This window comes from Oryx dammah, unplaced genomic scaffold, assembly GCF_014754425.2.
Source record: "Oryx dammah isolate SB20612 unplaced genomic scaffold, SCBI_Odam_1.1 HiC_scaffold_25, whole genome shotgun sequence".
In the NCBI taxonomy this organism is placed as follows: Eukaryota; Metazoa; Chordata; class Mammalia; order Artiodactyla; family Bovidae; genus Oryx; species Oryx dammah.
Window position 1 is genome coordinate 43279799 of NW_024070209.1, and position 27966 is coordinate 43307764.

Consider the following 27966-nt stretch of genomic DNA (forward strand, 5'->3'; position numbering starts at 1 on the left):
AAATAATTGGTTCTTTGACAATATAAACAAAATTGTCAAAACTTTAATTATACAACCAATGATAAAAGAGAGGACTCAGACAGCAAAATTATAAATGAAAGAGGAGACATTCAAAACTGGCACAACAGAAATATAAAAGATCATAAGAAGCTACTATGAATAATTATATGCCTACAAACTGGAAAACCTTGATATGGAAAACGTCTTAGAAAGATGAAACATAAGACTGAATCCAGAATAGAAAATCCTAACAGACCGATCACTAATAAGGAGACTGAATTAATAACCAAAAATCTCTCAAAGAAGAAAAATCCAAGACCAGATAGCTTTTCTCATGAATTTCCCCAGGGATTTAAAGAAGTGTGTGTTCAGTCACTCAGTCGTGTCCAACTCTTCGGGACCCCATGGACTGTAGCCTGCCATACATCTCTGTCCATGAAATTTTCCAGGCAAGCATGCTGGAGTGGGTTGCCATTTCCATCTCCAGGGGATCCTCCCAACCCAGGATCAAACCTGCATCTCCTGCATTGCAGGATTCTTTACTGCTGAGCCACACCAGGAAGAATTAATACTAATACATCTCAAATTCTTCCCCAAAATTGAAGAGGAGGCAATATTCTCCAACTAACTTTATGAGGCCAGCATAACCCTGATACCAAAACTAGTAAAGGACACTGCAAGTAATCTATAGGCCAATATCCCTGATGAATATGGATGCAAAAAATTCTTAATAAAAGACTAGCAAACTGAATTCAGTAGCACATTATAAGGATCATTGACCATGACTAAGTGGAATTTATCCTTTCCGTGGAATTTACCCTGCCGGGATGGGTCAACATCCACAGAGGAATACACATAATATATCACACTAATACAACTAAAGAAAAATAATCATAGAAAGAGATACAGAAAAAGCATTTGACAAAAGTCAACCTTTGGGATTTCCCTGGTGGTTCAGTGGTTAAGAATCCACCTTGCAATGCAGGGGGCATGGTTTTGATCCCTGGTCAGGGAACTAACATCCCACATACCAAGGAGCAACTAAGCCTGCACACTGCAACTACTGAGCCTGCACGCTCTACAGCCCATGGGCCACAACTACCAAACCCATGCAGCACAAATAGAGTCCATGTGCTGCAATGAAAGATATCACATGATGCAAAGATCCTGCATGCTGCAACCAAGACCCTACATAGGGACTTCCCTGGTGGTCCAGTGGTTAAGAATCTGCCTTTCAATTCAGAGGTTGCATGTTCAACCCCTGATCAGTGAACTAAGATCCTACATGCTGCAGAGCAACTAAGCTTGTATGCCATAACTATTGAGTCCACATGCCACAACTAGAGAGGCTGTGCACTGCAACCATCTTGCATGCCACAGCTAAGACCTGATGCACCCAAATAAATAAATATTTTAAAAAGACCTTACACAGTCAAATAAATATTTTTAAATAAAAACCTCTTTGAAAATTAACTACAGAAGAACCAAATCTCAACATAATGTAGGCCACATATGACAAGATCACAGTTAACATCATACTCAATGGTGAAAGACTAAAAGTTTTTCCTCTAAGACTAGGAACAAGGCAAGGTTGCCAACTCTCATCATTCCTACTCAACAAAGTATTGGAAATCCTAGCCAGAGAAATCACACAAAAAAAATAAATAAAAGGCATCAGAATTGGAACAAAAGAAATAAAATTGACTATTTGTAGATGACATGATTTTATAATCCTAAAGCTCCCCCCACCAAAAAAAAAACCCTTATTAGATCTAATCAATAAATTTAGTGAAGTTGTAGGATACAAAATCAATATACAAAAATCTGTGGAGTTTCTATACACTAACAACTATTATCTGAAAATGAAATAAACAATTTCATTTACTATAGCATCATAAAGAATTAGAAAAAGTTGAGAATAAACTTAAGGAGGTAAAAGATCTCTCACTTAAGGTGCTGATGAAAGAAACTAGAGAAGACATGAACAAATGGAAGGGTATCCCATGTTCATGGAATGGAAGAATGAATACTGTTAAAAGGTCCATAATACCCAAAAAGAAAGTGAAGTGGCTCAGTCGTGTCTGACTCTTTGCGACCCCATGGACTGTAGCCTACCAGGCTCCTCTGTCCATGGGATTTTCCAGGCAATAGTACTGGAGTGGATTGCTATTTCCTTCTCCAGGGAATCTTCCCGACCTAGGGATCAAACCCGGGTCTCCCACATTGTAGACAGATGCTTAACCATCTGAACCACCAGGGAAGTCAAATACCCAAAGCCATCTATGAATTCATGCAGTACCTATTATGCTTCCAATGGCATTTTTTACCAGAGGAAGACAAAATCCTAAAACATATAGGGAACTATGAAAGACATTGAATAGACAAAGCAATCCTGAAAAAGGAGAAGTGAGAGGCATCAGACTTCCTGATTTAAGGTTATATTAAAAAGCTATTGTAATCAAAACAGTATAGTCCTTGCATAGAAATGGACACACAGACTAATGGAACAGAATTGAAAACCCATAAATAAACCCATGTATATACAGCAACTAATATTTGACAAGGCAACCAAAAATAATCAATGCAGAAAGCATAGTATCTTAAGTAAGTGGTGCTTGGAAAATTGAATATTTACATATTGAAGCTGAAATTCTAATACTTTGGCCACCTGATGCGAAGAGCTGACTCATCTGAAAAGACCCTGATGCTGGGAAACATTGAGGGCAGGAGGAGAAGGGGACAACAGAAGATGAGATGATTGAATGGCATCACCAACTTGATGGACATGGGTTTGGGTGGACTCCAGGAGTTGGTGATGGACAGGGAGGCCTGGCGTGCTGTGGTTCATGGGGTCACAAAGAGTCAGACACGACTGAGCAACTGAACTGAACTGAACATATGAAAGAATAAAACTAGACCCCTGTATTTGACCACTCACGAAAATTAATTTAGAGTGCAATGAAGACTTGAATGTAAGACTGGAAACCTTAAAACTCCTAAAAGAAAATATAGGAAAAATGCTTCTTTACATGGGCCTTGGAAATTATTTTTTGAACATGACTTCTAAAAGAAAATAAAAAATAAACAACTGAGACAACATCAAACTTAAAAATATATACAGAACAAAAGAAATCAGCAACAAAATGAAAAAAACAGCCTACACAATGGGAAAAAATATTGGCAAACCACGTGTCTGATAACAGGTTAATGTTACATATTAATATATATATATTATATATATATATATTAATGCAGTGCTATGCTTACGATGAACACCCTGAGTCAGACGTACAAATATGCTACTAGAGAAGAGTAGAGAAATAGCCCAGAGGAATAAAGAGGCTGAAGCAAAGCAAAAACAAAGCCCAGTTGTGGATGTGTCTGGTGGTAGAAGTCACGTATGATGCTGTAAAGAATAATAATACATAGGAACCTGGAATGTTAGGTCCATGAATCAAGGAAGTAGATGATGCCTTAGTTGAAATGCTTAGTTGAAATGCACTGGGTTGAGGGCCAGAACACGGATTTGATGAACCAGCTTTGAACTTATATATGTAACCAAATTTTCAGGCTTGTTGCTAGTTAACTCCAAAATTCTCGCACAGTTGGGAAAGTTCTATAAAGCAGCTTGTTTGAAGAGTGGCCTGGCAGGGGGTGGCAAACTGAATTCCATCATTAGCCCACTAGTAACTTATATGCAGAGTACATCATGAGAAACGCTGGACTGGAAGAAACACAAGCTGGAATCAAGATTGCTGGGAGAAATATCAATAACCTCAGATATGCAGATGACACCACCTTTATGGCAGAAAGTGAAGAGGAACTAAAAAGCCTCTTGATGAAAGTGGAGAGAAGCTCAACATTCAGAAAACGAAGATCATGGCATCCAGTCCCATCACTTCATGGGAAATAGATGGGGAAACAGTGGAAACAGTGTCAGACTTTATTTTCTGGGGCTCCAAAATCACTGCAGATGGTGACTGCAGCCATGAAATTAAAAGATGCTTACTCCTTGGAAGAAAAGTTATGACCAACCTAGATAGTATATTCAAAAGCAGAGACATTACTTTGCCGACTAAGGTCCGTCTAGTCAAGGCTATGGTTTTTCCTGTGGTCATGTATGGATGTGAAAGTTGGACTGTGAAGAAGGCTGAGCACCAAAGAACTGATGCTTTTGAATTGTGGTGTTGGAGAAGACTCTTGAGAGTCCCTTGGACTGCAAGGAGATCCAACCAGTCCATTCTAAAGGAGATCAACCCTGGGATTTCTTTGGAAGGAATGATGCTAAAGCTGAAACTCCAGTACTTTGGCCACCTGATGCGAAGAGTTGACTCATTGGAAAAGACTCTGATGCTGGGAGGGATTGGGGGCAGGAGGAGAAGGGGACGACAGAGGGTGAGATGGCTGGATGGCATCACTGACTTGATGGACGTGAGTCTGAGTGAACTCCGGGAGTTGGTGATGGACAGGGAGGCCTGGCGTGCTGCGATTCATGGGGTCGCAAAGAGTCGGACACAACTGAGTGCCTGAACTGAACTGAACATTATGTGGAATTGTCTTAAAAAACCAACAAATGAGTCTATTTTTAAACACCTGTCTCCTTCTAAAAAAATAAATAATTACAGGGCATTGTAGTATGGTAGTTCAGAGAAAGAATTGTGGTGATAAGCATCAACAAAATGCCATCGGTAAACTCATAAGGGATTTAAACCTGACTTAAGCTGATCACTTTTGGAGAAGGAAATGGCAACGCACTCCAGTATTCTTGCCTGGAGAATCCCATGGACAGAGGAACCTTGTGGGCTGCAGTCCATGGGGTCACAAGAGTCAAAAAACTGAGTGACTTTGACTACTATACTAGTATTAAGCAAAATAAGACTGTAAGCCAAAAATTGTTTTAAGAAACCAAAATCCATATTACATATTGATAAAAACTCATCAAGAAGATAAAATTTATATACAAAATGACAGATGCCCCCAAATATATGAAGCAAACATTGACAGAACCAAAGAGTAAAGTAGATAGCTCTGTAAGAATTGTTAGAAACTTCAATATTCTACTCTTGAAAAATGGATTAAACCTTTAGACAGAAGATCAGTGAGGAAACAGAAGCCTTCAACAACATCATAAACAAACTAGACCTAACAGATATAAAACTCTCCACCCAACAACAGTAAAATGTGTTTCTCAAGTGCACAAGGCATGTTGTCCAGACCATATGTTAGGCCATAGAACAATTTTTAGTACATTTTAAAAGAGTACATGCAGGCCTCCATGGTGGCTTAGTGGTGAAGAATCTGCCTGCCAATTCAGGAGACACGGGTTCAGTCCCTGATCTGGGAAGATCCCACATGCTGCAGAGCAACTATACCCATGCACCACTATTGAACCTGTGCTCTAGAGCCCAGGAGGCACAACATGCTCCTTAGAGCCTGTGCTTTACAACATGATAAACCACCACAATGAGAAGCCTGCACCCTGGAACTAGACAGTAGCCCTCACTAACTGTAACTACAGAAAAAGCTTGTGCAGCAACAAAGATCCACCATAGCCAAAAGTTAAATAAATAAAATTATTTTGTAAAATGTGACTATTTATTCTATTTTATAAAAAGACTGAAATCATACTAAGTATCTTCTCTGACCACAATGGAATGAAGAAATCAGTAACAAAAGAAGTGGAAACTTCACTTGTGGCATATTAAATGTGGCAATTAACATTCTTTAACAACCAATAGATCAAAGAAAGTATAAGGGAAATTTCAAAATATGATCCAGCAATTATACTCCAAGACATGTATATACCTGGAGTATATGTTTTTAAAATATTAAAAAAGAACAAATACTGTATGATTCCAATTATAATAATCAGAATAGGTAAATTCATAAAGTGAGTAGATTAGAACTTACCAGGAGCTGACACAGAGAGAGGAATTGGGAGTTATTATTACTAGTTACAGTTCCTTTCTGGAGTGATGAAAAAGTTTTGAAGATAATGGTGATGGCCACACAATATCAAAGTAATTAATGCCACTAAAGTTGCATATACAAAAATGGTTAAAATGATAAACTTTGTTATAATCATTTTTAATATCAATTTTTATTATGATAATTAAGATCTGCTTTTTCTGGGGGGAAATTCAAAAGAATTTTAAAGAAATTTTATAGAGTAAAAAACATGACTGGCTATGTTATTATAAGCACATGTACTTATGAGCCAATCATAGATTTGCACAGCTTTAGTCTTGAAATGTAGTATTCATCTGCCCTTCTACCAACGCTGAAGTGTATTTATCAAGGTAAAAGATGAACAAACTTTAATGGTTCTCTTCTGACAAGAGAAGAAAATGTAGGACATAGACTGTTAAATTTTTACTTTGAGAGGCTATCTCAGCAAGTAATCTAAATAAGTGAATGATGGTATATACCTTGCTTTCTGAAAATAAGTGGCTGTGTAACTTTTAGTGAAAGCAAGATAGCACTGAATGTTGAGAACCTCAAGGACCAATATCTGAAAATTTCTTCAAAAGAAATCTATTACTGGGGAAAGTGGCTAAATAAGTTAATTTGTCAAATGAATTATTCAAATAACCACCAAAATATACCACAGGGAAAAGAAAACCTACACGGAAGGAGAAAACAGGACAAGACATACACAGTAGAAAATGTCGAAAAACATATGGATGAATATAAAACCACAAGAACAGGACAAGAAACAAGCAGAACAAAATTTTAAAAGCTGAAAAAACATGAATGGACTGGCAGACTTAAGAAAGGCAAATCAAGCCAGCAGTGGAGAAAGATGAGAACCAATCCAGTTAACCTCAATTGTTAGCACATCAGCAACTAGGGCGTCAAGGACAGTGGCTAAACTAGTGAGAACCTGATGAAACTATCTGGAAGTTTCAAACAGGATATCCTTTTCCCAGCTCCCCACAGTTGCTTGTCTGGCCCTCCTCTCCATCAGTTAAAGTTAGGAGGTTTCTCTAGAGAAGCTAGAACAGTTTTCTGGACTGCAGGCACTTGTGTGGGGGTAAGAGGATGGACAGGATGGCCATAAAAATATAGCATGCCAGAAATCTCATTCTTTTTCTTCAATATGTGTAAGGGTAGAAAGACCCTTAGCTTTCAGGAAGGAGATTGGAAACCTTTACTTTGGAGACTGACCAAAGCAAGATACTCATGTGGAGTATCTTTTTGTAAATTCTCATGGAAGCTGAAGCAACTATGATCCAAAGAACTTCATGCTCTCCCTGAAGCCTTCATGTAATAATGACAATGTTGGGACTTCCCTAGTGGTCCAGTGGTTAAGAATCCACCTTTCAATGCAGGGGACACTGGATCAAACCAGGGTTCAATCCCTGGTTGGGGAACCAAGATCCCACATGCCAAAGAGCAACTAAGCCCTCGCGCCACAACTAGAGAGCCCACACACAGCAAGAAAAGTCTGTGTGCCGCAAGCAGAGAAGCCCTCTCATGCTCTGACACCCAGCACAACAAAAAAAGGCTATCTTGTCCTTTTACACCTGCAAACAGATTTTTCAAAAGTAAATGTACTGTTTAAGAAAGTACGTTATATAATAAACTAAAAGAAATGCAAGGGAATGATTAACACAAAGTTGGGATACTGCCTACATGTGGGAGAAGGGACGGATACAATTACAGACACACAGTCTTCTTAGATTCTACTAAATGCTCTATTTCCTAACCTCCTTCAATATTACAAATGTTTTACTTCTTAATCTGGTGGTGGGTATATGAATGCTCATTTTATTATAATTTATTTCACAACTTCAAAAAATCATCCTACTGACTTCCTTGTTCAGATCCCAAGCTCAATGAAAAGCATTCCAGTAACAGTTTTATGCTATTATAGCTTTGCTTTCATCAAAAGAATGGACATCAGACCACTTGGCACGCACATTTTTCTTTTTAAAATAATAAACGGGTGTGATGATTTTTTAAATAGAATTCATAAAATAACGCTTAATTGATTTAATGACTATGTCTTTATATACGAGATTAAATTGGTTTCTAAATAAATCCTCTGAGAGTCAGTATATCCTCTGCCAGTAACCAAACCCATTCTCAGATCAGGAATTTTTCGATGCTTCAATTTCATTCCATATTGCAGCTTCGATCTTTGACGTGTCATATTCCCTCATCATATCAAACTCAAGCCATGGCTGACTCCACTTCTGGGCTTCTTTCATTTGCTCTTCGGTTAAACAAAGGTCAAATCTGATCCCTTTAACATTAAATTTTGGACGTTCCCAGCGTTTGGACCAGGGTTTTGGCTTCATTTTTACTTTTAGCTAAGGAAGATATAAGAAAAGGAACAAATTAGGCTGATAATTGCCAAGAAAAGTTATTCTTGAACTTCCAGTTCCAAATGTACAACTTATACCTGATTAATAGGAACTTCTTCGTTAGGTTCTTGTGCTACTGGCTTCATGTTCATATCAAAAGTGCTGTATTCAGGAAGGGCATCTCGCAAGTATAGCAAACTATCATCGAGCCGTTTCTCTAATTTGACAACTTGGATCTCCTGGATTCGAGGATTATAAAGTTCAAAGCAAATCTCAACACCTAAAAAGAGAAAACATATTCTTACAATCTAAATTCAGATTCCTGCATACACCTCATACTACAGTAAAGACTATTTCATGGAGTTAGCTCAGGGTTTTTACATGTAGGAAATGTGATATAAATTTGTAACCTTTAAAATGAATATTATTGAAAGAAATAGAAATAAATCCACTAGATTAAAAAAATGAGGAAACCTGAGTTAGAATGATAAAAGTCTAAAGAAAAATGTCTTCTATAAATATAATGAGCCATTTATCTCTTTGATTTTGCCAGTATTAGTTGGAAGTCTGAATAAATTCTTCACTCATATTCTTATTTCCCAATTACTTTAATAAAACTGGATCTTCTACACTTAAAGCAACAGAATTAATGATTCAAAAGAGTTAAGTATAATTTTTAAGTTCTAATTTTGATTCAGAAGTTCTCGTAAGATGGCCTAGGTTTGTAAATATTCTGTGCCCTCTATAGGAGGAACAGCTTTGAGTGTTTCCAAGATGCTGATATAAAAGGTTAATATATATAATCTGTATCGGGAACATTTAAAGGGAAGTGTATTCTGACCCAAGAGAAATATAGATAGTAAAACATAAGATCAACATTAACATCTAGTGTTAATATCAGGATTTAATCAAGTTTCACTCTACATCTATTCTGTTATAGGCACTGATTTAGGAGCTGTACCTACAGCAAAATCAAAATAGGTAAAACCCTTCTCTTCTCATAAAGCTTATGTTCTAGTTCAGTTCAGTCACTCAGTTGTGTCCGACTCTGCGACCCCATGAACCGCAGCACGCCAGGCCTCCCTATCCATCACCAACTGCCGGAGTCTACCCAAACCCATGTCCATTGAGTTAGTAGATGACAACAATAAAGAGATGGCAAACAATAAATTAAAAATCCAGCAAGGTAATTTCATATAGTGAAGACAATACAGGGTGATTACATTGTGACTGAGAAAGGGGCAACTTTATTTATCCTGAACCAGGCAGCTTGTGGGATCTTAGTTCCCCAACCAGGGATTGACAGCAAAGCATCAAGTACTAACCCCTGGACCACCAGGGAATTCCCAGGAGCAACTTTAAACAGTATCGTCAGGAAAAGCTTCTTTGAAAAGATAGCATTTCAACTGATACCACAAAGGGCCAAGAATGCTCTAGGCAGAAAGAACAGCAAATACAAAGGCTCTGGGGCCTTAACAAACCTACCATGTTGGAACAACCAGAAAAAGGTCCATCTGGCTGAAGTACAGAAACTTGGTGGATCAGGAAGGTAAGCCAAGGATACTGCACAGCTGTGGGCAGGAGATGATGGTGGCAAGGACAAGAGCGGTAGCAATGGAGGTGGAGACACAGACAAAGCTGGGATAAGTTTCTGGAGATTAAGCCATGAAAACTTGCTGACTGGATGTGTAAAAATGAACAACTAAAAAAGCTCCTAAGTTTTGGGTTTAAGTAAATGGGTATGGAGTAATACAACTTATGGAAATAGAAAAAACAAAAAACAAACCTGTGAAAAGAATACATTATGAAGGAAATGGAGTTCTGTTTTGAACTTGCTTTAACAAGATACCCAAATGGAGATGTCAAACAGGTAAGTGTATGTGAGTATCTGGAATAAGGAAAGGGTCAGTCATCAACATAAATCTGGGCATTTAATACCACATGAATGGTATCTGAAGCCAAGGGACTAGGAAGAATCATCAAAGTAGGAAGTATCAATGCGGAAGGTACAAGCAAGTCACAGTCAAAATGTTAATGGTAGAAAATGCCAAGACGGAGCTAATACTTTTGAGAATTCTGTGTCAAGTACTTCACATACAACATGAAAATTAACTGACCACAACCCAGGGAGGTAGATCTGATGGCCAGAGTGCCTGAAGAACTACGGATGGAGGTAGTGACCAAAACTATCCCAGAGAAATAAAAAAGAAAAAATGGTTGTCTGAGTAGGCCTTACAAATATTTGAGAAAAGAAGAGAAGCAAAAGGCAAAACAGAAAGGGAACTCGATGCAGAGTTCCACAGAATAGCAAGGAGAGATAAGAAAGCCTTCTTAAGTGAACAAGGCAAAGAAACAGGCGAATACAATAGGATGGGAATGAGTAGGGTGCTGGGGAAATATTCCATACAAAAACGGGCACAATAAAGGACAGAAATGGCAAGGACGGTAACAGAAGCAGAAGCGATTAAGAAGAGGTGGCAAGAATACACAGAATAACTGTACAAAAAGATTTTCATGACCCAGATAACCATGATGGTGTGGTCACTCACCTCAAGCCTGACATCCTGGAGTGTGAAGCCAAGTGGGCCTTAGGAAGCATTATGATGAACAAAGCTAGTGGAGGTGATAGAACTCCAGATGAGCTATTGCAATCTTAAGAGATGATGCTGTTAAAGTGTTGCATTCAACATGCCAGCAAATTTGGAAAACTCGGCAATGGATACAGGACTGGAAAAAGTCAATTTTCATTCCAATTCCAAAGGCAGTGCCAAAGGATGTTCAAACTACTGTACAACCGTGCTCATTTCACATGCTAGCAAGGTAATGCTCAAAATCCTTCAAGCTAGGCTTCAACAGTACCTGAACCAAGAACCTCTAGATGTACAAGCTGGATTTTAAAAAGGCAGAGGAACCAGAGATCAAATTGCCAACATCCACTGAATCATAGAAAAAAGCAAGAGAATTCCAGGAAAACATCTACTTCTGCTTCACTGACTATGCTAAAGCCTTTGATTGTGTGGATCACAATAAACTGTGGAAAATTCTGAAAGAGATGGGAATACCAGACCACCTGACCTGCCTCTTGAGAAACCTGTATGCAGATTAAGAAATAACAGTTAGAACCAGATATAGAACAAGGAACTGGTTCCAAATTGGGAAAGGAGTGTGTCAAGGCTGTATATTGTTATCCTGCTTATTTAACTTATATGCAGAGTACATAATGTGAAATGCCAGGCTGGATGAAACACAAGCCGGAATCAAGACTACTGGAAGAAATATCAACAACCTCAGATATGCAGACGACACCATCCTCATGGCAGAAAGTCAAGAGGAACTAAAGAGCCTCTTGAGAATGAAAGAGAAGAGTGAAATAGCTGACTTCAAACTCAGCATTTGGGACTTCCCTGGTGGCCCAGGAGAGCTTCCCACGTGGCTCAGTGGCAAATAATCTGCCTGAAATGCAAGAGACCCAGGTTTGATCCCTGGGTCAGGAAGATCCCTTGGATGGGAGTACAGCAACCCACTCCAGTATTCTTGCCTGGAGAATCCCATGGACAGAGGACCTAATGGGCTACAGTTCATAGGGTTGCAAAGACATGACTGAAGCTACTCAGCATGCATGCTTGGTGGTCCAGTGGCTAAGACTCTGAACTCCCAAAGAAGGGGGTCCCAGTTTGATCCCTGGTCAGGGAACTAGATTCCACATGCCACAACTAAGACCCAGTGCAGCCAAATAAATAAAATAAATTGGAAACAAACAAACAAAAATACCTGAACATTCAAACAATTAAGATCATGGTGACCAGTCTCATCACTTCATGATAAATAGATGGGGGAAAGATGGAAACAGTGGCAGATTTTATTTTCTTGGGCTCCAAAATCACTGTGGACAGTGACTGCAGTCATGAAGTTAGATGCTTGCTCCTTGGAAGGAAAGCTATGACAAACCTAGAAAGCCTATTAAAAAGCAGAGATAGCACTTTGCTGACCAAGGTCCATATAGTAAAAGCTATGGTTGTTCCAGTAGTCATGTACGGATGTGTGAGTTGGACCATAAAGAAGGCTGAGCGCTGAAGAATTGATGCTTTCAGACTGTGGTGCTGGAGAAGACTCTTGAAAGTCCCTTGTATAGCAAGGAGATCAAATCAGTCAATCCTAAAGGAAATCAACCCTGTATATTCATTGGAAGGACTGATGGTGAATCTGAAGCTCCGATATTTTGGCCACCTGATGGGAAGAGCTGACTCACTGAAAAAGACCGTGGTGCTGGGATAGATTGAGGGCAGAAGTGGGTGCCAGAGACAGATGGTTGGATGGCATCAGTGACTCATGGACATGAGTTTGAGTAAACTCCCAGAGATAGTGAGGGACAGGGAAGCCTGGCATGCCGCAGTCCATGGGGTTGCAAAGAGGCAGACATGACTTAGTGACTGAACAACCAACTACTGGGAGACAGAAACTATTATCACAATTTTACAAAAAAAAAAAAAAAATCTACTGAGGTCTATCACACCTTTGCTCGTGTCTTTCTATGATAAGATTTCTCCAAGTACACAACATGATTAGAGTCACAAGTTTCTATGATCATTTCTGCTGAGGTCCTACATGCACAGCACCATAGGATAAGGGAGACAAACCATTTTCACATGTTCAATTTCTTTCAATATAGTACTTCCCTGCTGGGGACCATGAAGCATACAACTTTAAGTATGAAAAGTTTACTGTTCTTACCATTTTTTTTGCCTTTTATTTCTTTAAAAAAGATCTTTTTTAGTTTTATTCATGTTTATTTTATTGAAGTATAGTTGCTGTATAACATTATGGAAGTTATATGTGTATAATCAAGTCATTCACAACTTTTAAAAGTTACATTCCATTTGTACTTACTGTCCAGTGTTGCTGTTGTTGCTCAAAGGGTCGTGTCTGACTCTTTGCAGCCCCATGGACTGGAGCATGCCAGGCTTCCCTGTCCTTCACCATTTCCCAGAGTTTGCTCAAACCAGTACAATATTAACCATATTTCCCGTGTTGTACAACATATCTTGTAGCTTATTTTATACACAGTAGTTTGTACTTCTTAAATCTGCCACCCCTATATTGCCCCTCCCTTTTTCTCTCCCCACTAGCTACCACTGGTTTGTTCTCTGTATCTGTGAGTTTGCTTCTTTTCTGTTATATTCACTAGCTGTAGTTTTTAGATTTCACATAGAAATGATAACTTGTCCTTCTCTATCTGACTTATTTCACTTAGTGAAATGGACTTCCCTGATGGTTCAGACAATAAAGAATCTGCCTGCAAGACAGGAGACCCGGGTTCAATTCCTGGGTTGGGAAGATTCTTTGGAGGAGAAAATGGCAACCCACTTCAGTATTCTGGCCTGGAGAATTCCAAGGACAGAGGAGCCTGAAGGGCTGAAGTCTAGGGGGTCACAAAGAGTCAGACAAGACTGAGGGATTAACACTTTCACACTTTCAATACTCTCCAAGTCCATCCATGGTCCTGTCATTTTGATTCATAATTTTTCTAGAATTTTACCACATATTCCCCAATCTTATTGGCATAGCAAAAATAATTTTGCCTTTAAAAAAATTCCTCCAGTTCTTATTAATTGTGGTGAATGTTGTAATATAAAGCAAAATGGGGGCCATTCATTTCAGGGGAAAGTAACTTATAAGGACATTATTATGTTTGTCTTAATGTTTTCAAGGGTTATTTGGTCCAAAAATTAAATGTCCCTGCACTGTTTTATAGTCACCTGTCTCATCTTTTGATGTTGCTATGATTTGGAAAGTCCACTTCTAATGGCTATTGTCTCTGTAACAAAAGAAGCCTTTGGAAGCAACCTCAGTTCTCATGTTTTTAGGCCACAGGCTCCATGTCATCCCTCAGAGTTCTCTTTCACTTTCAGGTTCCAGATGTCTTATTCCAGAATGAAGAAAACAGAAAAGACTCCTGAGAGAACATTTTCCAGAAAATGAAATTAATGAAATGAAACCTACCTTGTCCTTCAATAGTATTCCTAAGGATAAAAGTAGCTCCAAGTCCTTTTCCCGATCTCTGGATGCAAATCCCCAGAAACTGGCTGGTTTTTCCAGTGGCATATGGGTCAGCAGTAGTAACACGAAGAATGCTTCCTACAAATTCAAGGAGAAGTAAACTTTTACATGAGATGCAGAATCAAACAACAGCATTTCCACTAACTCCAAAACTTCCAAAATATATTAATATAATATTGGAAATAAGTACCTCATATGGGCAAAACTTGTTTGAAAAACAATTTCATGCATCATGAAAACTAACCCTCCTACCACTAAAGATAAAAGCATCCAGCTCTTACTGACCAACATAGAACTCTGGAATGTGCAGTATTTTTCTCCTTTCTAACATATCTTTTCTTTCTATTTGAAATTTCAGAGGATTTGTTCTTTCCCTTGGAGGAATGAATTCAGGACTCAAGAACCTATGAAAAATATAGAGTAAAATAAATTAAAAGCAAAGTTAAAGACCATTAAAGCAGAAACCATTGTTTTACCAAAAATAGTGAAAGATTAGGATGCCGACATGTTTTATTCTTTCTTCTCTAAATAAGAAAAGTCCACCTATTTCTATAATTGTTGTCAATTCTCATAAAAATAACTAACAATTCCTGAGTACTCACCAAGCATTGTGTTAAGTTTTATTAAACATGATTTTGGTGTCATCATTTCCTTTTCACAGATGAAGAAAATGAAGCTTGGAGACAGTAAATAACAGATTTATTATTACATTAGCTATAAATATATCATTAAATGTAGGCATGTCTGTCAGATTCCAAAGTCTGTAACCCATAGGCTTTCACGTTACAGTATTATGTTGGAAAAGATATAAACATATAAATCATCAACTGCAAACTAACTTTAAAAATAATCTCCCTATTCTCAAACTAATTTTAAACTAATTATAAAATATTTAATTTATAGAAGAGTATAAACGACATTATAATGAGCATACCTATCCCTGTCACACATCTCAAGAAATAAATTATCAATACCGTTGAAGTTCCAGTGTACCCCTCCCTACCCCTACAGTTAATTTTGTTGTTGTTGTGTGTTAGTTGCTAAGTTGTGTTTAACTCTTCAGTGACCCCATGGACTGTAGCCCACCAGACTCCTCTGTCCATGGGATTTCCCAGGCAAGAATACTGGAGTGGGTTGCCATTTCCTTCTTCAGGGGATCTTCCCAACTGAGGTACTGAACCCAGATCTTCTGCCATTTCCTTCTCCAGTGGATCTTCCTGACCCAGGGATCAAAACTGTGTCTCCTGCATTGGCAGGTGGATTCTTTACCACTGAGCCACCAGGGAAGCTCCACAGTTAATTACCATGGGATAATTTAATTTGGTGATGATTATTCCTAAGAATTTCTTCCTTTTCCTCAATTTCCTACTTTAAAATGCTTCAAACTTACCAAAAAAATGAAATAGTAATACAATGAACACTCATATATACTTCACGTAATTTCACCAACTACCAACATTTTGCCAGATTTGCTTTATATATAATTTTTTCCTGAACCATTTGAAAATGTAAGGCATTTCATCCTTCAATACTTTAGAAGGCTTCCAATAAGATAAGAATTTTTTTACATTTATCACAATACCTTTATGACACCTAAGAACTTCAGCATTAATCCAATAGTATAATCTAACATAGTTCATATTTAAATGTGCCTAATTGGTCCTGAAAAAGGTCTTTTATAGCTTCTGTTGCCCATTTCAAACTATAATCAAGCTTCACACATTATATCTGGTTTTTATTGTGTTAAACTAGTACTCTTCCCATATCTGCAATTTGTAATGCTTTTTTCTTTGAAGAGTCAAAGCTTATCGTATTATAGACCACTGCTGGATTCTGGATTTGTTTATTGTTTCCACATGCCTAGACTGAGGTTAAACATTTTGGTAAAAATATTACCAAGGTGATGATGTGATCTTCTTATTCTGTCACATCGGGAGACACATAATGTCAGCTTGTACCACTATTTGGAAAACCAGATTTGATTGCTCTGTGAAAATCAAGAATTTCCCTTCTACATTTTTTAAACTTTACATATGTATGAATGTATGGGCAATATAAAAATGCTACAATACTTGTCAATTCTTCTGCAGATTGCTTTTTTACACATCGTATTTGTGAAGTTCATCCATGTTAACTCTAGTTTATTTATGTTCCATTGCTGTATAATAGTGCATTATGTGAATGTATTTGGCCATTCACCTCCTGAAGGATATCTAGGTTACTTCTAAATTTTTATTACAAACATTACTTTTCTGTTCATTTTTGTACATGTCTCCTTGTACATATTACATGTCTCTCAGTACATATTACATTCCTTAAACTGTATACTATCTAGGTAGAAAGGTACAACCTCAAATTTACTAAGTCTTGTCAAATTATTTATCAAAGTAGTTATTCCCATTTAACTGAAATATATTAAGTGTTGCCATTTAAGAGAAATATTCCTTTCCACCTTAAAAAAAAGTACAGAGAAATATTTTCTGAGTCTCTTGGTTCCATAAATTCAAGTTTATTTCAACTTACAATCACAGGATATTTAAAATGTTAAACACAAATACACACACAGAGATAATCCAATCAACAATATAGAACTCTTTCATACAGCCTGTGGGTGTTGGTCGCTCAGTCCTGTCTGACTTTTTGCGACCCCATACCATGCTCCTCTGTCCATGGAATTCTCCAGGCAATAATACTGGAGTGGGTTGCCATTTCCTTCTTCAGGGAATCTTCCCAACCGAGGTATTGAACCCGGATTTCTGCATGGCAGGCAGATGCTTTACCATCTGAGCTACTAGGGAAGCCGTTCATATAGCCTAAATCACACCAATTGTCCCCCCTAATATTTGCTTTTTAATAAAGTTGTTACACAAGTTTACAGAAACAGTTACTGCAAATCCTAGATCATCTAAATTTACATGTACTCCAAAGCTACCACTGTACACTTAAGTGAACCAGGTTTTTAGAAAATATTTACTTTTAATTAATTGTTTGGTATTCTTGCCTAGAGAATCCCAGGGATGGGGGAGCCTGGTGGGCTGCCGTCTATGGGGTCGCAGGGAGTCGGACACAACTGAAGCGACTTAGCAGCAGCAGCAGCAGCTGGGTCTTAATCGCTGCAGGCAGGATCTTCCATCTTGCAGCCTGTGGATCTTTAGTTGCCACATGTGGGATCTAGTTCCCCCACCAGGGATCCGAACCAGGCCCTCTACATTGGGAGCACCCAGTCTTAGCCATTGGACCACCAGGAAAGTCCCTTAACCAGGATTTTAAGCACACTGTTTTAAAGAGCAAATTTCAGGCACAAATTAGCGGAAATTTCTACCATTGTATCGCTTTTGCAGGGACACTAAAATACGATAAGTTGGGAAACTACAACAGGTTGTTTGGGCCAATTCATTTCCACTTAGGGAAGTAAGATCCCTTCCTTAACATCAACAGGAAAAATACGACGTACTTCACAGAAAAATTCTTGGTACAGGCCAAACAGCTTCCAGTCTGGGGAATCTCTACTTGAAGTTCTGATCTAGTATGACTGCAAAAAGTGCTGGCTTGGGAGAGGCAGGAAGACAAACCTGAGCTCGGTGTGCTTCCCAGATTCATGAATTCTGCACACAAGCTCTTATACTGGGAGTTCTAGATCCTAGGATAAGACCCGCTTCAGACTTCGGAACCAACTATAGGTTTGAGAACGCACAGACCCTAAAACGCAAGAATCGCTTCTAGGTCTGGTGGCCTCACCTGCTTTCCCGGCGCTGGGGGCCGCGCTTGTCCACTATAACCGGTTTCGGCGGTGGCTGGAACACTCCAGGCTCAGAAGGTCCAGTGATCTGCCGCCGGCCCGGCCCCGCCAGGACCCCTGCAGGGGCACACCACAGAGGTCAAAACTGCTTCCCGCAGCCCAAAGCCCCTGAAACCTCGCACTCTCCCCCAACTCCCGGTCCCAGGAGAGGCTGCTCTCAGGTCGCCCGTGACTTCAGACTCGCCTCTCCCCTAGCCTGACCCGAAGCTCCTTCTGCCTCCGGCTAGCAAGCTCCGCTGCACTTACGGCTGGCGACAGAGGTTGACACAGGGAGTAGAGCCCTGGCGGATCGAAAGCTCGGGCCCAGACCCTTTGCAGCCTGGCAGCCCCTCGCGATGGAGGCCGCCATGCTTGCGCTCTCTGTTTAGACTACAACTCCCAGTGATCAGTGCGACAAGGAAGCGGTCGCCTACGGCCAGATGGCAGCTTCTAAGGGACAAAACAGTCAAGTCTTTCTCTACCCTCCCCGAGTCCCACTACCCACAAGGGCCTGACTATCTTAGGGAAAGTGCCCTGTATTTCTCTGCAAGGAGATCCAACCAGTCCATACTAAAGGAAATCAGTCCTGAATATTCATTGGAAGGACTGATATTGAATCTGAGACTCCAATACTTTGGCCATATGATGCTAAGGGCTGACTCATTTGAAAAGACCCTGATGCTGGGAAAGATTGAAGGCGGAAGGAGAAGGGGACGACAGAGGATGAGCTGGTTGGAAGGCACCACTGACTCAATGGACATGAATTTGAGTAAACTCCGGGAGTTGGTGATGAACAGGGAGGTCTGGCGTGCTGAAGTCCATGGGGTGGCAAAGAGTCGGACACGACTGAGCGACTACACTGAACTATATTTCTCTAGTTTTCCATAATGTGCCAAGTTATATCCGTCCACTGGGGTGATCTCTCAGCCTAGAAAGCATTCCTTCCTCTTTGAATCCTCAATTATTTATCTTCAGTTTCTCAGGCAAGACTTCAGCTTGTCAAAATTCTCATTATAGACTTTCATCATTCCATTAGCAACTCTGATGTCATTTACAATTTTAATTATTAATTTAATTTTTAATTACTTGTGTATTTATTGGATTAGATTCTAACTCCACCCTTATACTGCAGGCTCCTGAGGGTGTGGAGGTTGTCTTTCTCACCATTTTCTCTCAGCATCTAGCTGGTCCTCACTCTTTGTTGAATGCAAGGAAACGAAAAGAAAATAGTTGTTGACAGAGGAGCAGCGCAAGTCTGAGACTACACAGAGCATTACTTCCCTAAGGAGCTAAACTTGAGTTTGGACTGGACAACTGTAGGTAGTCACAATATTACCCTGAAAACTGGGTGCACCTTGAGGCAGGAGGTAGATGGTTCCTCCTAGGGTAAAGCGATTAGAGATTCATTCCCCTTAGACTGAAACTCTAAGAATAGCAGGACAATCATGGACAGAGGAGCCTGGTGGGCTGCAGTCCATGGGGTCGCTAGGGGTCGGGCAGGACTGAGCGACTTCACTTTCACCTTTCACTTTCATGCATTGGAGAAGGAAATGGCAACCCACTCCAGTGTTCTTGCCTGGAGAATCCCAGGGACAGGGGAGCCTGGTGGGCTACTGTCCATAGGGTCGCACAGAGTCGGACATGACTGAAGCAACTTAGCATGCATGCATGCATTGGAGAAGGAAATGGCAACCCACTCCAGTATTCTTGTCTGGAGAATCCCAGCAAGCAGCCTGGTGGGCTGCCATCTATGGGATCCCATAGAGTTGGACCAGCCTGAAGCGATTTAGCAGCAGCAGCAAGGGAGAAGGCTGGGCCCTGCCCGGATCACATATTTCTCATTCTCAGCCAGTAGAGAATTCTCTTTTCTGACCACACATGCACAGAAAAGGCTCCTTGGAGGCCACAAGGGTGTTATGTCAAGGGATGTACCCTGCTGAGACGCATTTTTAGTAAAATTCATCTTTGCTAAGAGATGCATGCATACTCATGGGAGGATCCTGAGAAATACCAAATATGAAGTGTGAACCAGGCAAATCAAAATGATCGGCCAAAGGAAACCCAGAAGAAATACCCTATAACAGTAATTCAAACTGCCAGAGGGCGCAACCCAGGGACTCTCCCTCTGAATGTGCCCTTGTGCCTATACCCACGTACTGAACTCTTTTCCGCTTAATAAATAGTTTACTTGCTTCACTGCTTTCCTTTTATGCAAAGCCGAAGGGCCAGGGCCCTTGTCACTGACCACTAGTCTAGTGGCTAGGATCTGGTGCTTTCGCTGCCACAACCCAGCCTGAATCTCTGGCTGGGAACCCAAGCCCTGCTCCAAGCCATTGCAAGTGAGGCCACCCGAGATCGTATCTGCTGCTGAAACGTGGGAATTCAGAAAGTCAAGGTAAATGCTGGCCTCGCCCAGCTGTAGCTTGAGGCCCCTGACTTTTGCTCCTGCCTTCTTTCTCTCACTCTTCCCTTTGCTTTCAAGACCTGCAGGGCATAATTTCTGTCAGTTCACAGCATTATGGCTCCCCCAACATAGGGGGTGGCCGGGGAATTCCCCAGGCAGTGCAGACTCAAGTAATGCATGGGTGACACAGCTGACGCCAACCTCTGGGACATGGTAGAAGCGTGATTTCTGACTGTGCAGGGATCCAAGGGGCCGCTGACTCTTGCTTCCTCTTGCTCTCTCACTCTCACTCTTCCTCTCACTCGCACAGCAAGGTCTCTTTCTCACTTCTTGTCTCCGCACCTTCTACAGAATGATTTCCCAGGTATCATCCCTAAACTGCGTCCTCACCACTGTCACACTTGGTGCCGTGATGGACAAAATTGTCAGACGAGTCTCAATTCTACCTTCGCTGCGAGGAAGACAGGGCAAAGGGTTTTGGGTTCTTCTGCTGTCTAGTCTCTCATCTCACTCTATGTCCAGAAATCTACTATGAGAATTCTCTGCCTCCCAGCCCTCAAGCCTTGAACCATGTGCCATCTTCCATAGCACCCAACTCTAATTTCTCCAAGAGGTCCTCTTTGCATCTATTGGACCCCTTCACTCCAGGCCTTGGCAGCCTCCACACTGTTACAGATAGCCTATCGGACCGGCTGCTACCCAGAAGCCCAAATTATAAACTTTGTAGATGCTCAGTCTTGAGGAATACACCCCAGCATAGGAAGACCTATCATAGAACATAAGCTCTATAGACAAGGAATCCCTCCTAAGAAAAGTCCTGACAACCTGTCTACACTAGAAAGCCCTTCTCTGGCTGTAGTGCGTTGGGCACCCTGCACAGGGTATCACAGGGGCCAGGGACGTCTGGTCAGAAATCGATGGAAGAGTAGAGGATTCTTGAAACCCCATCAGGTTTGAAGGGAATTTGGGGGACTCCCTGAACCCCTTCAGGTTAAAGTCTTCGGTAAATGTATCTGGGACACTACATTCCATTCCAAGAGTGCTGTCTTGTTCTCGGTTTCGGGTAACTCAACATGGGAGGATCCCTCTACAAGCCAGAAGAAACACTTCTGGAGTGTATCCTTAAGAACTGGTAGTTCTTTAAAATCGAAGGGTTAAAAAAGGAGAAACTTAAGTTCTACTGTAGCAGTGCCTGGCCTTTTTGTAAGTTGGGGAATGGAGAAAAATGGTCTGAAAACGGGTCTCTAAATTATAGTACCATTATGCAATTAGATCTTTATTGCCACAGAATGAAAAAAGTGAAGCGAGATTCCCTATGTTCAGGTTTCCATGGTCCTTTCATGGTCCAAAATCCCATCCTGTATGGCTTTCGTAATGTAAAACCTGGAGAACCAACCAAAAGATTTTCCCGACATTTTGGTTGATCCCCTTCTAAGCTCTTCCGGGGTTGGGGGTGGGCAGGAACTGAGCTTTTCCTGCTCCAAACCTAGCTCTTCCTGCTCCTGAAAGTATTCCCACCTAATCAGTCCACCCTTATATTAGGAGAGCTTCCCTAATATCAGATGGTAAAGAATCTGCCTGCAATGCAGGAGACCCAGGTTTGATCCCTGGGTCAGAAAGATCCCCTGGAGAAGGGAATGGCTAACCACTCCAGTATTCTGTGTAGGGTAAGGGAATTAGAGAAGGCATGGTTCAGAAAAAGAACCAGACCAGCCTTTTACAGGAACAGATCACCTTTAATAAAGTGAGAAGGGGCAGCAGTCAGATTAGTGAGCTGCTGCACTAACCCAAGAAAAGAGTAAGTATATATAGGCATATATGTCGAAATCGACTGTCTTAAGGGGGCCTATTCTTCTCCAAGGTTGTTCGGAGTAGTTATCTCTTAAACGGCTGGGGCAAGGAATTCTGGAGATTGGCCAGAGGCTGGACCAGCTGGGAGTTGAGTGTAATCAATCTTAATGTCCATTTTTTTTTTCCTTCGGGTGAGAGAGTACTTTGTTTTGCATAGAATGGTGGGGAAGACCTGGAGGGGAGTTTTAACTCCAGGCTATTTTGAGCCATGTAACTTTCCTTCACTCTCCAGTATTCTTGCCTGGAGAATCCCATGGACAGAGGAGCCTGATGGGCTATAGTCCACGGGGCCTCAAAGAGTCGGACACGACTGGAGAGACTTAGCATGCGGCCTGCAGGAGTAAAGAATTATTTCTAATTGTATAATAATGTCGATTAGTTTGCTGTCACAGGGGTAACACATACTTGAAGGAACTGTGATTTAATTTTCCCCTGCTTACAGTGAATATGTTGTTTTTGTCTCAACAGTGGTAAAAGACATGGGACTCCTGAGACAACAGACTTTATTACTCATGGCACAAGAAGAACGTTGAGCTTCAGCATGTTCGCACGCTGAAGTTTGCCCCTAAACTCTGCGCAGGAGTCACAGTGGACACGGATGGGGCACATGCTGAGGAACACTGAACTTAGTAAATCCTTCGCTTTTATAGCAACAGTAAACAAGCCTGTGTCCTGGGGAGACATGCTTTTATCCCTTGAGGTTGCTCACGTAAACTCAGTCTTGAGAAATGGTCTGAATGGCATACCCAGTGAGACACCGGAGAAGGCAACGGCGCCCCACTCCAGTACTCTTGCCTGGAAAATCCCATGGATGGAGAGGCCTGGTAGGCTGCAGTCCATGGGGTCGCTAAGAGTCGGACACGACTGAGCAACTTCACTTTCACTTTTCACTTTCATGCATTGGAGAAGGAAATGGCAACCCACTCCAGTATTCTTGCCTGGAGAATCCCAGGGATGGGGGAGCCTGGTGGGCTGCCGTCTGTGGGGTCGCACAGAGTCGAACACGACTGAAGCGACTTAGCAGCAGCAGCAGCAGCAGCAATGAGACACATAGGAGCTCAAGAGACCCACAGAAAATTCTCTTCAAACAATACTTACTCTGTGTGTGTGTGTGTGTGTGTGTGTGTGTGCAGTCTCTTCAGTCGTGTCTGACCCTTTGTCACCCTGTGGACTGTAGCCTGCCAGGCTCCTCTGTCCATGGAATCCCCCAGGCAAGAATGCTTGGGTGGGTTGCCATGCCTCCTCCAGGGGATCTTCCTGACCCAGGGATCGACCTGCATCTCCTGCATTGCAGGTGGATTCTTTACCGCTGAGCCTCTGGGGAAACCCCAATACTTACTTACATTTCCTAATGTGGGGGGAAAAAAAAACAAGGAAAATCTACCCTCTACTTATATATCCCAGCAACTTCATTGTTAATTTAGTTCTACAAACTAGATCTGTCTAAAATTGAGAAAGGTGTATGGGCAGCCACTGGAACCACATTTAAAGTTCGGGTGATAATATTTTTGAAACTCACAAAAATACTCCGGTTAGTGACAGCTAAAGCTTCTTACACATTGTCAACCTCATGATTTGGGATTGCAATTACTCTCTCAGGTGGGGTCACCCAGGGGCCTCCATTTCCCAAATTCTCAAGGACAGTCCTTCAGGCTTCCCAGTGATGGAGTGAATGTCTTCTGTCTTTGAACATGGTGAGAGTTTCCTCACAGAGCCTGTCCACTTCTAAGCCCTTGCCTCTTCCTCAGTACACTGTCAAACAAGAACAAGTCACGAAAAAAGCTTGGAATAGAACAGATATCCACAGCAGAGCATCCAGACGAAGGCCACAGGCAGCCTTGGCTGCGGAAACATGTAACACAGTGGTCTGTATATGTTAGTGGGATGTTTCCCACTGTTTGTGCTTAGTCACTCAATCGTGTCTGTCTCTTTCTCACCCCACGGACTGTAGCCTGCCAGGCTCCTCTGTCCATGCGGATTCTCCAGGCAAGAATACTGGAGTGGGTTGCCATGCCCTTCTCTGTGGGATCTTCCCAACCCAAGGATCGAAGCCAGGTCTCCCACATTGCAGGTGGATTCTTTACCTTCTGAGCCACCAGGGAAGCCCAAACATTTAAGTGAAAGTGTTAGTCGTTCAGTTGTGTCTGACTCTTTGCCACTCCACAGACTATTGCCGGCCAGGCTCCTCTGTCCATAGAATTCTCCAGGTAAGAATACTGGAGTAGGTTGCCATTCCCTTCTCCAGAGGATCTTCCCAACCCAGGGATCAAACCCAGGTCTCCTGCACTGCAGGCAGATTCTTTGCCATCTGAGCCACCAGGGAAGGCTACTAATACTTCTTGGCATGTAGGCCATGAGTGGTTCCCGAACCTGCTGTTCCCTCTCAGTCTTTTGTATTGGATTTTTCTCTGTACTTGTTTCCTGAGTTGCTGGGTATTCCCATACAATCTCTCACAGGGATCTCAAATTCAGCATGTTCCAAATTGACTTAATCATTCTCTACCTATCCAGATCTGCTCTTGCCCCTGTAGTTCTGTCTTGATGGATGAAATACTGAACCACTCCACTGCCCAAACTACAACCTTGGGAATCCTGGTTGACCCTTCCATCTAGCTTACCCTGGATCATCCATCCAAGACCAACCCTCGTTGACTTTACTGCATAAATATTCCTATATCTGTTCTACCCCTGAATTCTTTGTCATTTCTCTGACTCAGCTCTTCATTATTTCCTCAGAAGATTTGCAAAAACTTCCTTACTAATCTCTCTTCCAGAGTTTCTCAGGGGAAATGCTATTGGCATTTTGGGAAATATAGGTGATCATTTGTGCAAGATGGTTCCAGCATCTAATGGTTGCATGCGTGAAATGTCAGTGGTGCCGTCTAGTTGTAAGAACCAATCTCTCCTCCCACAAGTGGTGATAGAAAGGAGTTAATGCTGATCAGAGACCCAAGAATACCAAGGGCAAAATAGAGCCACAGGAACCATCAAGGCTGATGTGAGCCAAATCTAAAGGTGGGAACTTGATGGGGAGCCTAGGGTAGGAGTGCAGTGCCCCCTAGGGGTTTTAGGTGTAGCAGACACTGCATCTCTACCCGGTGCCTCGTCCTTTGTCTTTGCCTTTCAGATTTTCTTCTTCTTACTCTACACATTATCCTCAGAGATTGTCTTCACTTGCAAGATCCAAGTGTCATGGAAATGCCAATTTCTACCAGACACACAACTCTTGCCAAGATACCTCTTTGACCTTGAAATTTTGTATATATTGAAATTTAGTATATATAAAAAAGTGGCTATTCAAATCAGTTCAGAAAGGTAAACTAGTCAACAAATTGTATCCATACATACAGAAGGAAATTGAGATAGATCCTTAACCAATTATGGAAATCTGTTCCTGATGGTTAAAGAAATTAATATAAAAATTATGAAATTATAGAATAAACCTAAAGGTATTTGAAGATTCCAGTTTGATGGTGACATAGGAAGATCCTGAATTCACCTCTTCCCACAGACACACTGAGTCTATAGCTACATGTGGAACAATTTCCTCTGGGAAAAACCTAAAGCTTGATTAAGTAACAACTACACACTGGCAAATGAGAAGAAAAACCACATGGAAGTGAGTAGGAGAGGTTGGCATACAGTCTGATTATAAACCCTATCCCCAGTTTATAACTCACAATCAAGAAGGAATTCAAAACCTGGAGCTTCTCCCTGAAGAGTGAAGGGTTTGAACCCTATATTGGGCACCCCACCTTTTAAGACCTGCACCAGAGAGAGAAGCCCCCAAAACATCTAGCTTTGAAAACTAAAGTCTGAGATCTTTGACCCTTCTCACCCCTTTCTCCCACCCACCCACCCAGCTACAGTTGAATTCAGTAAATACACATCTTATCTATCCTAAGGAAAATTCACACATATGCACACACAAGAATGTTCATTGCAGAAATGCTTCTTATAGCAAAGAGTGGAAAGAAACTTGATGGTTAAGTATAGTATGATATATCAATGGCTAAATATACTGTGGTTTGTTCTATCTTAAGACATTACAAAACAGATTATAAACTTACATATGGACAGATGTGGGCATTCAATGAGGAAAATATAGGTTCAAAAGTAAAGCAGTACTGGGAATTCCTGGTGGTCCAGTGTCTTGGACTCTGTACTTTCACTGCTGAGGGCCCAGATTCAATCCCTGGTCAGGGTACTAAGATCTCCCCACAAAAAAAAAAAAAGAAAGAAAAGAAAGAAAGAAAAAGGAAAATAGTAGTGGGGAGATCTTAGTTCCCTGACCAGGGATTGAATCTGACTCCTCAGCAGTGAAAGTGCAGAGTCCAAGCCACTGAACCACCAGGGAATTCTCAATATATATAAAAATAAGCAGAGCTAAAAGAACTACTTGCCTTATAAAGGAAAGGAAATATTTGGTAACATTTGGCAAAGGGTGAGTAGTCATGAAGAAGTTAAACCTGTAACTTTTTTTGAAAGTGTAGAGTCCTAACCACTGAACTGCAAAGTAATTCCCACTTTTAACTTTTTGAGAGTTTTGTTACTGAAAGTTTTGTTACAACGCACACCCTCAATATAAAAAATTAAAATAATAGAATATATCAGATATTAACCTTTCCCTTTCTTCTTCAGGAAAGGAAGCAAACCATGAGAATGAAGAACAAAACATAAGAAATTACATCAGAAAGGAACCCTTCACCTAGCATTCTTTCCCTTTTATCCTTCCCAAAGGCAGAGAAGAGCTGCTGCTGCTGCTGCTAAGTCGCTTAAGTCATGTCCAACTCTGTGTGACCCCATAGACGGCAGCCCACCAGGCTCCCCTGTCCCTGGGATTCTCCAGGCAAGAACACTGGAGTGGGTTGCCATTTCCTTCTCCAATGCAGAGAAAAGCAATCAACTGCAAACACTAGGCCCACCAAATGGTTCTACTGGCCAGTTTCACACTCAGAAGAAAGGACTGCAACTCATCATGGTTTTTGAAGCCTGACACTATTTTGAAACATTTCTCTGGTAACATTCAATAGAAATGGTCTCTGAAAGTGTAGTCTCAAGCCTCTGCCCTTCACCTTTGTTGAAACTAAGAAGTTTATTCTTGTCTCATTGATGGAGAGATTTCTCCCACTCTCCACCCAAGAGTCCCTCAGAAGAATATATTTCCTTAAAAAAATTTTTTTTAACTTATGTATTTATTTTCAGAAGAATGTATTTCTTATAATTACATTCTACAAGTTTAACAGAGCACTTTGGAATCCATTAAGTAATATTTCTTAGAGAAAGCTTAAGCTACAAACCTCCTAATTAGTACCACCCCACTAACGGCAATCCACTCCAGTATTCTTGCCTGGAAAATCCCATGGATGGAGGAGCCTGGCAGGCTACAGTCCATGGGGTCGTGAAGAGTTGGACACGACTGAGCGACTTCACTTCTTCTTTACTTCACTTTACTACCCAATCAGAAGCCATTATCATCCAACTGATAACAGGCCCCTAATTCTGTAGCTACTCTAATATACAAGAACCAGCTCCCCAGTTGGTGAGGCTCTTCTCTGTGATTATGA

The 27966-nt window shown here is 41.1% G+C and overlaps 1 protein-coding gene and 1 pseudogene across 1 annotated transcript; both read right to left on the bottom strand.

Moving 5' to 3' along the window:
• Positions 1 to 7678: 7678 nt before the first annotated feature.
• Positions 7679 to 18553, bottom strand: MRPL19 (mitochondrial ribosomal protein L19). The gene is made up of 6 exons (XM_040224182.1): positions 18412 to 18553; positions 18105 to 18222; positions 14652 to 14770; positions 14310 to 14444; positions 8408 to 8589; positions 7679 to 8315 (listed from the first exon to the last, which is right to left on the bottom strand). Exons 1-6 carry the CDS (start codon positions 18512 to 18514, stop codon positions 8094 to 8096), a joined length of 879 nt encoding a protein of 292 aa, XP_040080116.1. The 5' UTR covers positions 18515 to 18553; the 3' UTR covers positions 7679 to 8093.
• An 8716-nt stretch (positions 18554 to 27269) lies between these two features.
• Positions 27270 to 27457, bottom strand: LOC120852374 (annotated as a pseudogene).
• Between the last annotated feature and the right edge of the window lie 509 nt (positions 27458 to 27966).

Coding starts and splice junctions, on each gene's coding strand:
- MRPL19 (XM_040224182.1), bottom strand. CDS start 18,514: ATGGCGGCCTCCATCGCGAGGGGCTGCCAGGCTGCAAAGGGTCTGGGC. Junction 14,771..18,104: donor CCCCAGCGCCGGGAAAGCAG/GTGAGGCCACCA, acceptor TATTTTTCATAG/GTTCTTGAGTCCTGAATTCA. Junction 8,316..8,407: donor AAGAAGTTCCTATTAATCAG/GTATAAGTTGTA, acceptor TATCTTCCTTAG/CTAAAAGTAAAAATGAAGCC.